Raw genomic sequence first — 15,287 nt, 5'->3', positions numbered from 1 at the left:
AAAGAATCAATCAGGTAGAAAAATAGCAAGACAGAATGGATAGGATGGAAAAGAGAGTTGAAGAATAATCATCAAGCTATTAATGAGTCCATGGTCTGTATTGATGTCAATGCAATCGATTACCATTGCTCTTCATCGCATGACAATAACTTATTCAATTTTACTGGTATACCAATTCAGCATCAATTTTACTTGATTTCAACTTGTTATCCATCTGATGTTTAGGTTGGTTTAGTCGATGTATTCCTAGCGCTGACCTTTCTATCTATTTTGGTAGTAGACGGGCTAAAGAAAGACAGGATGTGAAACATGTGTGTATGCCTGGTGTAGCTCTCTCTTGCCTCTTTAAAGTCTGCCATCTATACCAAAATACTTCTACTGTAAATCAAATAAAATAACAACACACATACACATACATACACAAGAAAGTAAGAAACTGAAAGAAAAAAAGGCTGCACTTGTTGTGATAGTAAGACCGATTGAACAGGCTTGCTCGAGTTATTCAATTATCTCCAGTTGAGTTAGCTACTGTTTTCTGACTTGTTTAGTTTGTTATGTTTTAAGCCGCCTTTTGATACGTTGAATGAAAAAGTTAAACAGAATCAATCTTACTACTACCTTTTATCCCTGTTGATTCTCTTCTATTGGCCATCATCTCGTGTCGACTGCTTGTATTTCTAAATCGATTGCATGGATCCATTTTAATAGTGGAAGCAAGATAGTGCTGTGGAATCACCCATCCAGTAGGTAAGGCAAAATTGAAAACTATCATTATATCTTATAATCAGTTTGATTCATTTCTTGTCCAATGGATCTAAGTGCAAGATGGGAAAATGGTTCTAAAATAAAAATAAAAATGTTGTCTAGCAACGGTAGAAAAAATAGCAACTTTAACGCTTATTAAATTTGATCATTGGTCCTTGACAACAAGGAATCATCGTATTATGGTGAAGGTGGGAATAAATTTGTCGATCGTTGATGTATTATCAAGGATCAATGAATGAATAATCCAGTGATTAAATCCATGATGGTTCTTCCAATAGCAGAGAAAAACTGGTCCAACTTGGTGTTATTACCATATCATTAAACGATGTAATTTACCATGTTCACAGTCATCCTTTCTACCCTTTTTCATCATCACAACTGATTAATTCTCTTGCTGTCATGATTGTATATGACATTACAAGTAATTCTTAAGTAAGAATGATATGATTCGTATTTTTAACGAGCAGTAATAGAAGATCAGTCCATTTCTTTATAGCAAATTCTCTCATTATTAGAAAACATGTACTATTCTTATGTAAAAGAAATGTAAATGGATGTTTTGGTGAAGGGTAGTAAAACCAGAAGAAAATAGAAAGAGTTTTTAAATGATTTACTTTCACGATAATATCCATCCAAAGACATTCATTGTGATTGCAGACACGCTATCATCCAATTTTATTCTTCCCAACTATCTAACATCCCTTTAATTGGATTTTATGCCCATTCCATCAACAATTTGTTCTTCGCTTCGCTTTTCATTAATCTACATTAATTTTATTTTAAAAATGTATTCACATCATTTTATGAATTAGGAGAAATTCATCAAGATTGATATTATTTCTCGAGTAATGTACGTATAGCATGATTGATGGAGATTATTGACAAAAACTTTCCAAGGATTTTTAATGAGATGGAAGCTTGTTCCTTTATTTCTTTTTTCATCCACAGTCTATCTCCTTCTACAGAAAATTTCGTTTACAACAACTATTTAAGATTGTTTCTTCTATTCCTAGTCTCTCTTCCTGTACAGACATTTTAATTGCAACAAACAATTTTAGTTTGCTCCTTCATTTCATTTCTTCTTCCATTTACAGTCTCTATGCAAGTATTTTAATTGTGAGTACTATTTCAGATTGCTGTTACATTTCTTCTTACGTCTACAGTCTCTTCTTTTACTTATATTTCATTTGTAACAATAATTTAAATTTGATTCCTTGATATCTTCATCTGTCTTCATCTACAGGCATTTTAATTGTAACCACTATTTCAGGTTACTTCTTCATTTCTTGTTACCTCTATAGTTTCTCTCCTTCTACAGGTATTTCACTCGCAACAATAATTTCGGCTTGTTCCTCCATTTCTTCTTTCATCTATAGTCTCTATCCTTCTCAACAGGCATTTTAGTTGTAGCATCGCCCTATTCTAAATCCTTGGGCAGCCATGATGACTATAATTAATCAGTCGTTGCAGAAAAATGGCTATCTCATGTATCGAGACTAACACTATCGTAGCAAGAGGTTTCTGCATTCAATCTCCCACTTGAGCATTGAATCTAATATCGGTTTAGTAAAATGATAATCGATTTTCATCCTGCTGTCTCTCTTCCTACAGGGGTTTTCATCGAATTTATAATAGCATAATGCTCTATCCCATCCATTAATCGATATTAAAGTAGTCAAGAACAGCATCACTGACACTATATAGCTTGTAGAAAACCCTTGAAGAAAGTAATTCGTTCCAATAGAGTTTGTACCTGAAATAGCCGTCAAATATAGATTCGATTTGGACAAATGATCATCCTCCTATCTGGTATCGCCTCCTAAAGGAGTCCTAGTTATACCATGACCATGGACTTCTACAAATGTACCCCTGATGTCCTGTTTTAAATTTAAAATCTTTCCGAGCGTAGAGGAATAATCGCTTACAGCATCGACACATGATCATGCTGACTAATGCACTAATACGAAAACTAAGAAGGCTAGATAGGCCTAGAAGAAAGCATTGCAAGGATAATCCTTACTAGACTGGAATTATTTATTTAGTTCACACTTTCTGTCCAGGCACTTCTCTCACCTTAACGCAATCACTACGCAAAAATAAAACCCAATAAGTGATAGATTACTACAGATTAATTATGTTGCCCAATCATGTTATCAACATTGACTTTCCTTTGAAATGAGAACATCATGGGAAAATGCCTACTTTCAATCTCTGGACGATAGGATATTAATAGTTGGGTTGTTATAATGGGGAGATGGACTCCCTTTAACTCGATAGCTAGGCAAAAGAAACTGATGAAGGGATAGTCGAGATGGATGATATTGAATAATCCCTTATATGAGAGTTCTATCCAATACCTACAGTTGAAGTATTTATTATTTTTGTTGTGATGAGAGAAATTACATACCTAGGCATAAGAAATTGAATTGGGCAATAAACTAAATAAATTTCATAAGAAAACTCCTTCTACTAACTTTGACTTATGATAAATTGTCGTTTCCGAGGTGATGAGTGAAAATGTTTAACATGTCGCTGGATAAAATAACTTTCAAGTGATCAACTAGAACGGATTGGTGACAGAGGAATTATCTTTGAAAAAAGGAATACTCCTAGTATAAGTCATCTACTCTTGAGATATCTCTATTTCCTACAGTAACTACGCTAAAACTTTAAATTTATAACAATCCGCTTAGGCCATCTTCTACAACGGATTGGTCGTAGAATAATTCAATGAATAAGATTCCTTACTTATAAAATAAGATAGTCGAAGAGAAACTCTACTCTTAATCTTCTTCACTTGAGATATCGCTCCTTCGGTCAATGGTTGCCCTAAACTCTAGAGTTATAACAAATTCGTTTCAGAAATACTATACAGCAACAAATTGGCTTTAAAGTAATTCAATAAATAAGGTTCTATACATATAAGGTAAGATTGTCAAAGAAAAAGTCTACTGTAAATTTTCTCCGCTTGAGATATCCTTCGTTCTGTCAATGGTTGCCCGAACCTCTAGAGTTATAACAAATTCATTCAGACGATATTCTACAACAGATTGATTAAAGAATAATTCGATAAAAAGAATCGTTACTTATAAAATGAGATTATCAACGAGAAAGTCTTCTCTAGATCTTCTCCCCTTGAGATATCGTCATTTCTGTTAGTAATTGCTGTAAACTATAAAGCTATAACAAATTCGTTTAGGCAATATTCTACAACAAATTAGTTGTAGAATCTTTCAGCGATCAAAATTCTTTCTTATAAAATGGGATTATTAAAGAGAGACTCTACTCTAGATCTTCTCCCTTTTAGATATCGTTATTTTGTCAATGGTTGCCCGAAACTCCAGAGATATGCAAAAGAAATCTTTTAAGCAATAGACTACAATGGATTTGCTATAGGATAATTCAATTAACAAGCTCCTTCGTTTTAAAATGAGATTGTCAAAGGAATATTCCTACTATTCATCTTCCATTTTGAAATGATGCTATTTCTGCTATCCAATGGAAAACTCAACTATTTATCTTCTCCCTTTGAAATAGCAATATTTCTTTCACTGGGTGGCGTACACTCTAAGCGATGTAAAAGAAATCTTTTCAACGATACGCTATATCGGATTGCTTACAGGCTAATTGAATTAGTGACATTTTTACTTTAAAATAGAATATCATTGAGAAATTCTACTATTCATCTTCTATTCGTGAAATAGCCCTATTTCTGTTCATGTTGACTTTAAAGTTAAGAGCTTTGCTAAAAATCGTTGAAGTGATACGCTACATTGGGTTTATTAGCGGATAATTTAATTAGCAAGATCGTTGCTTTTGAAACAAGAATGGTGTACTAAAAAACTTTTATAGTAAGATATCTGTTGTTTGAATGGAAAATGGTTCTCCTAAACTCGATAGCATGTGAAGGAAATCTTTTAGGTGATACACTACAATGAATTTACCAGTAATTAGTTTTACGGATCTGGTAGACGTGGTATAATTCAATAATCAAGATGCTTACTATTGAAATTAGAATATTATAGGAAAATTCTACTATTCTTCTTGCTTTCTAAGCTATCTTATTTTAGGTCGTTGGAATAGAAAAGAATTCGATAAAATCCCCACAGTTATCCAGAAGAAAAGTCATTCTTTCTTTTACAATAACAATGTCACAGGAAAATTCTATCCCACTTGCACTCTAGAATATCTTATTTTTGGTTGTTGGAACAGAGAGGAATTCGGTAAAATCTCCACAGTTATGCGGAAGAAAAGTCACTCTTCCTTATGCAATAAGAATATCGTAGGAAAATTCTACTATTCCAATTGCATTCTAAGATATCGCTGTTTCGCTGTTGGAATAGAACGAGTTTGCTTAAACTCCTCGCTCAGTAGAAAAGTCATCTTAGGCAACAGACTAGCAGAATAGAGTGAAAAAAATTTCCACTATCCAACTTCGCCTCTAGAGATATTGTTGTTTCTCTTGCTATAATGGAAAAGAAATACCCCTAAAATGTTCTACCATTGCAGATAAAATCGAACTTTAGCTGATCGATGGAAAGAATACTATAAAATCATTTAAACTACCTAACTTTGACTTTTAAGAAATCATTTTTTCTGCCGTTAGAAGAGAAAGAGTAGATAAAACTGGATTATGATGCAAAAGAAACCGACTGTGCTCATCAGTGATTGTAATGATCTAGAAAAATGTCACTCTCTGACTTCTTCTCTAGAAATAGCATTATTTCTGTAGCTATAAAAGAAAAGAGTTTCCTAAAACTGTCTAGCGTTGCCAAGAATTTGACAATTGGGATAGACTAGAAGAATGACATAGAAAAGTCATTTCTACTATCCAATTTTGACTTGTCCGATAGTGTTGTTTCTCTTACTTTATAGGGAAAAAATGATAAGAAAAGAGTTTCCCTAAAAGTGTCTAGGATTGCAAAAGAAATTTGATATTGGGGATAGACTAGAAAAATGCCATGGAAAAATGGTTTCTACTATACAACTTTGACGTGTCAGATAGCATTGTTTTTCTTTACTTTATAGGGAAAGAATAATCGTAAACTCGATTCCTATACATAAGAAATGGAACATTAGGTTGTAGACAGCAACGGATTTTTGAATTTGTGAATCAATCAATCAATAAGGTCTTTACATGCTATATAGAAATCCTTGCTTCTGCTACTCTATAAAGGGGAAAAAAATCCCCGCAAATTCGATTGCTAAGCGTAAAAAAATCGAATATTAGGTGGTAAACTACAATAAATGGCTTAATTATAGATATGTATTATTGAATAGATCAGTGAGTAAGGCCTTGACTTTCCAAATAAATAGGGTTGTTTCTGTTGCTCTATGAGGGGAAATGACCTACAAACTCGATTGCTAAGCAAAAGAAATCGAATATTAAATTATCGACCACAACAAATTGGTTCTAAAATAATTCAATGACCAAGGCCTTTATTTTCGATGACAGCATAAGAATATTCTTACTCCAATTTCTTGTCTTGCAACAGCGTTATTTTTATGATTGAAACGGAAAATGATTAAGCCTAAATCTATGGCTACGTCCAAAAAAGCTAATGTAAGGTGGCAAACTAGAACAGATTAATTATGATATATATAATTTATTATAATTTCATGAACAAGGTCTGTGCTTCCACATGGAATAGCCTAAGAAAATTTATACTCTCCAAGTTTTTGTATTTAGCTATCGTTGTTTCTGTTGTTATCCCCAAACACTGCAGTGATGCAAAAGAAACCTTATCCATGTCTGAAATGATACTTCTTGCTTAGCAATAGCGTTACTTCTGTTGTTCTAACGAAAAATAATTAATCCTAATTCCATGACTACCAAAGAAACCTAATGTAAGCTGGAAGACTAGAACAGATTAATTATATTGCATATATATAATTTATGATCATTCAATGAATAAGGCCTTACATTAACATGAAATGGCATAAGAGAAAGTGTTTCTCTTGTTACTCCAGGTGCTGTAGTGATACAAAAAAACCGAATACAAGTCTGAAGTGATACTTCTTGTCTTGCAATAACGTTATTTTCTAATGTTCTAACGGAGAATGATTAAGTTTAAGTCTATGGCTAACGAAGTCTATGGCTAACGAAAACCTAATGTAAGGTGGCAGACTAATGAACAAGGCTTTTTACTTTCCTCTTGAAATAGCATAAGGAAAGTTTTACTTTCCAACTTCTTGTATTTAGCTATCGTTGTTTCTGTTACTACTTCCAAACTCTGTAGTTATACTAAGAAACCGAATACAAGTCTGAAATGAAAGATTCGAATCAATTAGTTTAAGAATAATTCAATAGCCAAGGCCTTCTTTACTTTCGATATGGCAGAGAGCACGAATATTTTTACTCTCCAATTTCTTGTCTTGCAATAGTATTATTGTAGTTATTCGGACGGAAAAAGATGTAATCAACTCTATGACAATCCCAAAGAAATTGCATAGAATGTAGCAGACTAGAATAGATTGATGATGACACAAAATAATCAATGAACATGGCCTACACTTTCCACATGAAATAGCAAAGGAGAATTTTTTACTCTCCAACTTCTGGTCCTTACATAACGTTATTTCTGTGGTTTCCTCAAACTCTGTACTTATGCAAAAGAAACCGAATACAAGTCTGCGGTGATCGATCAGAATAAATTAATTAGAGAATAATGCAATCAACTAGAGATTTACTTTCGATTTGATATAATATAAGAATATGCTTACTCTCCAACTTCTTGTCTTCCGATAGCGTTATTTCTGTTGTTATGACGGAAAAAATGAAGAATCTAACGCTATGCAAACTTATACAAAATGATAGACTAAAATAAATTGGCTTGACAAGAATTCAACGAGTAACGCATTGACTTGCAAAATGAAAAAGTTATTGTAGAATGCTTACTGTCTAACTTCTTCTGTTTCGAGAAAGCTAATTGTCTTGTTATAATGGAGAAAAGTTACTATCATTAGTTCCAACCTAGTCAAAAGGTTGATACAATTTGCTCAATCATTCTATGCGATATCACAGATCGAAAAGATTTTGCAGCAGGGTTATCGATGATTATTGTAGAAGTATCCGATCATGACACCAATCAACCAATCCGAATATTTTACAGCTGAATAACATTTCTGTCATTATCCAAGTTCAATTAGTTTTCAACTTCCGCTGAGATAATGAACCTATTAACACCCAAAGATCGGCAAGGCTGCCTGGATTATTCCATTCTCTACTTTTGATGGCTGTCATCTACTGTATTTTCTGACTCTAATCAGGACAATTTTATAGACCATCCCGATGTCACACATCAGTTCATTTTCTCTCTCACACCGCTGGATCCACTCCTTTCTTTTTCCATGATTTTATTTTCCAAGCTGAAAAGAGCTAAGGTAACTTACAATATCTTGGATACTACAAGTCAATGAAGAGAAATAGTTTTTTTATTTCGAACTAATTCAATGATGGAGTCAGGCAGAAGTAATCCAATAGATTCTTTACTTCCTCTTGTATGCTTAATGCCCATTCTTATATGTAGCTATCGCTTGATCTATTCCATAAGTGATTTTTAATCTAATCATGCATTTTCAACAGTAATATACCTATCTTGTGTAATAATTTTAGTTCACTAAGTTCCGTCATTGACTATTTAACAACATAAGAGAGTCTGATTTTACTCTTTATAACACTTGGATCAGCATGTTGATGCCAACTTTAAAATTATTCATAACGAATGAAAAGATAAATCGATTACTACTTGCTTTATTTATATTACTCATGCAATCGTTGCCATCGTTTCCACATCTCGACTGATTTTACCAAGCTAAATATAGTATCGTAATTTCTGCTTCTTTTAGACTGTTTGCTCTATTTCCGTTATCATGAAATCGTTGCAATCATTTGTTCGTTTGCACTTTTTCGCGTATGATTCTTTAGCAAATTGACTTGGCACTTTATTCAATTAGCTTGTTGTGAAATTTAGTAATCGTAAAATTCTTTTCGAACTCTTCACAATTATAATCTAATTAAATTTTACACAGTACACATGGATGTTGACTGCTCTACTTTCTTGAACTATGAGTAATTCCTAATAGTATCTAGCACCAAAAACTGTACTCGATTGTCCTAATTTAAGACTATATAGTTTATTTATAGCGGGTGGTAAGCCCTTTCTATTCCGGTTATCCTTCAAAACTATAAATAAAATCCTCCAATGGATCATCAAAATAGAAAAAATATTGACAGACTAATTCTGTGACGGAAGAGAAATAACGAGTCATTAATATCCATTAAATATTATAAGTGAATGCTTTTAATGAATCGTGCAAATAAAATTAACAATAATAACTAATTCTGAGACGAAAAAATGACATCGACGAGTATGGGAAAATCGATGGTAAAATCCTTGTCTTGTTATCCAAATTGGCCAGTATTATGTTTTCATGTTAAAAGCTCTATCTTGCTGACACATCAAAATCTGCTAAACAACTTAAAGATTCGAAATCTACCAAGTTAGAATTTGTTTTCTGGTATCGTTTATTGCACTAATCGTTGAATATGCTTTCCGATTAATTAATATTAGCAAGCTAGCAGAATTTTAAACCAATCGCTGCGAGATAATGATTTCGTCGTGATCTTGAGTTAAACATTATGGCTGAGATTGTTCATCAATTTAATTGAATCGTAATGCCTAACGAACCGGCTTCGTCTTATTTTAATAAGTTACGGTCCAACCAACTCATAGAGATCATCGTATTGCGATTCAACGGATTAATAAACTGCAGTAAAATCAACTCAATGGGATCCATATTAATTTAGACTGGAAAAGGCTACTTGATAATGACTATGCTTTCACGTTCAATTTTGCCACTTAGGCCTTACATTATTATCCGATCAATTGTTTTTGAACTGTATTCCTGTTCGCCGCATCTTTATTGAATTTCCATTTGAGCAAATAATTATCCACGTCATTGCTTAATAAATAATGGCATTGATGTATAGCATTTACGTAATGATCTATAGTAGAAAGGAGCAAACATGGTTATTTTTCTATCTAATGATTGAAGTCCCATTAGAAAATAAAGCTCTCCTATTTTCGTAGCCAATTGAAACGCTTTCAAGTCATAAGTGTAAACTTACCAAAATAAGCTTATTAGCAATCCTAATAGATAAAGCTTCCTCTTTTCCGTTCTAGATTTGTATAAATTTAACTTCTTTATCTGACTGAAAGAAGTCATTTCTTACAACGCTATTTTATGAAGAGCTTATAGCTAGTTGAATAGAAAGGGAATAAATATCGGGTATGAAAATGCACCTCGTTAAATCACGGATTAAAAATACCGACAGAAACTTAATAATTAAAAAGATTGTGAAATAATAAGTCAGCTAGCCTTTCTCGATAAAGTGGAGGATTATCAGTGTTCCCTTACGAGACTGATGCACTTATGGCAAACAAGGAAATGCTAGTTTTTTTTATGACCGATATCAAATCCTATTAATGCGAATTAACTAAAATTGGAGGATTACAACAATTTCTGTTACGAGATTGATGCACTTATAACAAATAAAGGAAATGCTAGTTATTCGTTGCCGATATATAATTAGGATGAGGGCACACCATCTATTATTAATAGAGCTAGTGAGGATGCAGAATAGATTCATCCCCGTATGATCGATTAATATCCTAGCTAGGAGTAATAATCTCAAGTACAGTGGCATCGCCGCTACTATAATTCTAATCGCCTTATTTTAACCAAAGCGAGCAGAGCTATATCCAGTTAGGAATAATAATCTCAAGTACAACGCCATCGTCGATGCAGAATTATAATGGTACTATTGTCGTCAAAGACGAGTAGATCTATAGTATAATAGAATGTGTCCCGTTTGTTATACATTTATTATCACAGATTTTCGTTTTACAAATAAGGATTTCAATGTGCGGCTGCCAAAATAGAATTATAATATCATATTGGTATCATAAATTTTTTAGTTCAGAAATAAGAATCTCAATGTATAGCTGCTTAAATAGAATTTAAGTTTTAATAATCGATGAAGAGCAATTACGGTAGAGCTCCTATAATTGGTTTTCTGGTAGGAAGTTAGATACTCAAGTTTCTTTACTGTCTTTAATAATTTAAAACTATTCATATCGAACCAAAATATATTCATTTATGTTCAGCCACCTGAAAAATTATGCTTGGAGGAGAAAATGAAATCAATTGTCGCATAAATGAGTTATAAACATTACATTAAACATCTTATTTAATTAAGAAACAACAAAAATAGAATATTATAATCCAAATTTGGTTAAATATAGCCAAACTATTACCTAGTAATGAATGGATTCATTTTTATGAAGTAATTCAAATGATTGATTTTTTTCCATTTCTGATTTCAGAAATACAGCAACTAGCTGGGTAAAAATTTCCCTTCGAATTGATACGAACCATTCCTAAGCATCATTATCGTGATTTAGAAAAAATCAATAGGATAATAATTATAGTGGCTTCAACCTAGAATTGTACCGTATAGAAAAGATATTACTATTATTTCGAAAGATTTACATGCCGTATGCTTGGCATAGGATGCTATTTCAAAATTATTAAGTAGCAATTAAACATAGAATATTTGGTAGAGGTTACATTGGCGTTTTTCTCAGTTTGATTGAGAGAAAAGAATTAGATTTAAAGACAATAAGATTTTCTAAGTTATCATCTGGTTTAATAGAATGAAAATATATGGTCCAGAATAATCTCTCTGTTAAGGTATGACCAGAATTGCTTACTTGATCACTCACGATCGTTAGCTAACTGTTAACGTTAACAGAATTTGGATGCTGTTACTTTTGCGAACAAATTAACGAATAGAATATCGTAGCCAGAATAAATTAGAGCCAGAAAGGTGCTAATGGTATTCACAATCAGTGCATGATTAATTGATCATTATTTCAATAATTCCATTGCACACAAGCTATCAAGAGAAAATTTATCAACCAAACAGATACGTAAGAATATTATTGTCAAGTCTTGTTTTTATTATATGCCATAATTTGGTATTCCATGATCTTCTTATAATCGGAAAATATCAACCGACAAGGAAATTGGGTATACGCCTATACAAGTTCTTATTAAACTGGTAGAGCAGCATCATTACCAACCTTTATATGGTCTAATTATCTAAATTTGGTATTCTTTCACTTATAGCTGATCCATTTGTCAAAATCATTAATACCCAATGGTTACTCACGAATCAGCCGTTAAATTGGTTGCTGTGAATGGCTCAACAATCACAAGTGTAATCTTTATCATCTTAGTGTCGATGATTGCATTTTGTGGCAACCTCTTAGTTTTCTACGTCGTAGCTCGAAATCAGCAATTATACACATATACCAATGCTTTTATCATCAATATCGCAGTATGCCATTTTATAGCATCCATTATCGTTACAGCATTTATACCACCATCATTAATCAGTGGTCAATGGATTTTTGGTAATTCGACATCAGGCAATTATTCATGTGATGCCATAGGTTTTCTCATTGTCGTTTTATTTAATGTAGCTATTTTAACGTTAACTGTAATAAGTTATATACGTTACTATTCTATAAAATACCCTATGACCTATACACGTTTAATTAATAAGAAGCGATTTTTCATCTTGATTACTTATGTCTGGAGTCAATCGATTATCATGGCTGTATTGCCCTTTTTTGAATCTATTAGTAGCTATGAGTATAACCACGCGGTTGGTTTTTGTACTATCAAACCATTGGGTGCTTTTCGTTTTATCGATATCATTATTACGTTAATTCTTCCATTTCTGACTGTTTTTATCCTAGCTATTCGAATATTATGTTTACTTTATAAAAATCCTAAATCTCAATGGAGGCATAAAATATCGCCAATGTCGGATAATAATGATACAGCATTGCCAGTTAATTCATATAGTCCTAGGCGGCGAAGTTATCATCCTCATAATACTATTGATAAACAGGTTACATACACGTTATTAGTTGTTGTCTTTGTTAATTGGGTTCTTTGGTTACCATTAATTGTTGTTATGCTCTTGGATTCATCTCTGTTTGGTAATCAAAAATCAGCTGAATTAGCTGTTTATTTGTTAGCTTTTAGTAGTATTAGCATTAATCCTATGATGTACGGCGCATTAAATCGCAATTTTCGCGAAGGTGTGACTGAATTAATAACACGTTGGACGCAGCATTGCTCCCTTTATAGCTGTGTCTGCTTTACTCATGATGAAGATTCCAATGTTAATTGGTTATGCTATCGAAAAAGGAAGATTAATATTTACATTCAAGAAGCATAATTATACGCTTATTTTCTATATATTTGCTGACATACTGCGCGATGAACTCCATTAACTTATACTAATTCTGTATCATAAATCTTGACACTATCGTTGTAGAGTATATGGAATTATAAAGTTAAGTTATGTACAACACTACTGTATCATAAATCTTGACACTATCGTTGTAGAGTATTTGAAATTATAAAGTTAAGTTATGTATAACACTAATTAATATTATTGCGTACAGTTGCTGCAAAACATTCGATCGAAATCGATTATTATCATTATTACATTAATTAATTCTATAATAAATGGGTTAAGGCAATTTCTATTGCTTATGATATAAATGTTTGGGAAATCTAGCTGATTACTTTATAGTTCCTACAAGATGAAATTAAATTTCTCTACATGAATTATTGTTTGTTCTATATGTTTATATTGATTAAATAAATGCTGCAAGATGTAATTATATCATAGATACTAACAAAATAAACTATATTAAAAACATCTCCTGTCTTTTTACAATTTAAGAATGATTTGATATTTTGCATTGCTAATTTACGGACTGTGACGTTTTTAACATTTATCTGACTAAAGTTACTGATATATTAAATCAATGCAATTTCATTTCTAATTTCTGGCATAATTATGAGAAAGTTTCGTTACGAAATAAATTGAAACAATTCATTATAGTTACGAACATAAAGATTTTAAGGGTAAAGAATACGATTCTTTAAAATCCTGTTAAATAGTAATATACGTATCTGTTGAAGGAATCGAACTCCTCTAACTTGGGAAAGTAATTAGAGTATTACTGGTGTGTTGGTTTTGAAATTTGGCTTTGTGGTGAATGAATACCCTTGTAATTTTTCGGTATTAGTATCTTGATGACAAAGTTGATTCATTCTAATATGTCTTGGAGATTATTGTTGTTAAAGTATTGACTTTTGAAATATGATTTATTATTTCGCGTCAACTGTGCCAATTTTGATGAAGAAGCAATATAGTAAATGTGGATTAGATATCTCCTAATTCGTATAGTTTAGAAAATTGATTATTACTGTAATGTCAACCTTGAAGTATCATACAGTATTTCAGGATAAATACGCATGCTTTACCCTGTTGATATCTAGTAGAAACTAGTACTGAAAATAGAGAGCAGACATCTTCTATTTATGGGTAATGATTGATTATTACTCTATGAGATTTGTACGATCCAGTATTTTATGAGATGTATACTATTTTCATATTCCTTACGTAATGATAGTACCTAGTTACGCAGAATATGTACTGTTCTAATAGTGGTCTGGAATTTTTGATTGCAGACATTTCATCCTTGTGAAACTATCAACTGATTCACGATGCGTGTAGCTTACTCTTTCCGATATCACATAGATATGTGTATTAATGTTAAATGTAAAATAAATCTTCTAGTATGTACATAGCTTAGTAATAATCATAATTAGCTCTTGATGTTTGCAGGTCTTGAAAACATGATCCAATGTATTATAGTAATTATATACTTTTAAAGTTTAGGCAACAGTAATTGGATAAATATCGAGTTATAGCCTTTTAATGTGGCATAGTGATTGATGTTGCCAGTACGTCGACTTTGAATTCAATCTATGGCCAGTGTTTCGAAATACCTTAAATTTACGCTGATTAATATCCATTAAATGGCACTACGTGACAAATTTAAGTTACTACTTTCTAATATAGCTTAGTAATTTATTGTTAACGACATATTAATTAGGAAATATGGTCTATTATTCTATAATTAATGTACGATATTAGCATCGTTACAGTAATTATTAGTGAGACGAACATAGAAAAAGCACTTCCTAATATTGTCATATTAAGGCATTTATTTATACGCAACTTGACTTTCTATCCAATATTGGAAGTAATATGCCATCAGTTTTAATATCGATTGCAAGTTACCTATTTCTTTATTCCATTCTGTCTTACCTAACATTATCAGTTATTTCTAAGTTGGTAATAGTGTTTTATATAAAATGCTAGCTAAAATGTTTTGATATTTTCTTTTACGTTAATAGAACAATGTATTTTTAAATTAGTAGTAGATCAGTCAATTGATTATTACATAAGGTAACGTATTACAGTAGTCGAACTACTGCAGTATTTCGATTCCTGATTTACCGCTACATGCGGATACTTTGACTTGGCCTCTATATCAAATCTATCTATATATATGCAATGTTAA

At 32.1% G+C, this 15,287-nt stretch overlaps 1 protein-coding gene across 1 annotated transcript; it reads left to right on the top strand.

The window, feature by feature from the left end:
• Positions 1-11,989: 11,989 nt before the first annotated feature.
• TRIADDRAFT_60646 (uncharacterized protein) lies at positions 11,990-13,081 on the top strand (the record flags this gene model as incomplete). The annotated part of the gene is made up of 1 exon (XM_002116612.1): positions 11,990-13,081. One exon carries the CDS (start codon positions 11,990-11,992, stop codon positions 13,079-13,081), a length of 1,092 nt encoding a protein of 363 aa, XP_002116648.1.
• Between the last annotated feature and the right edge of the window lie 2,206 nt (positions 13,082-15,287).

This window comes from Trichoplax adhaerens, genomic scaffold (assembly GCF_000150275.1).
Source record: "Trichoplax adhaerens TRIADscaffold_16 genomic scaffold, whole genome shotgun sequence".
Lineage (NCBI taxonomy): Eukaryota > Metazoa > Placozoa > Uniplacotomia > Trichoplacea > Trichoplacidae > Trichoplax > Trichoplax adhaerens.
Note: the sequence above shows the minus strand (reverse complement) of the source record. Positions and strands in the feature narration are given on the sequence as shown.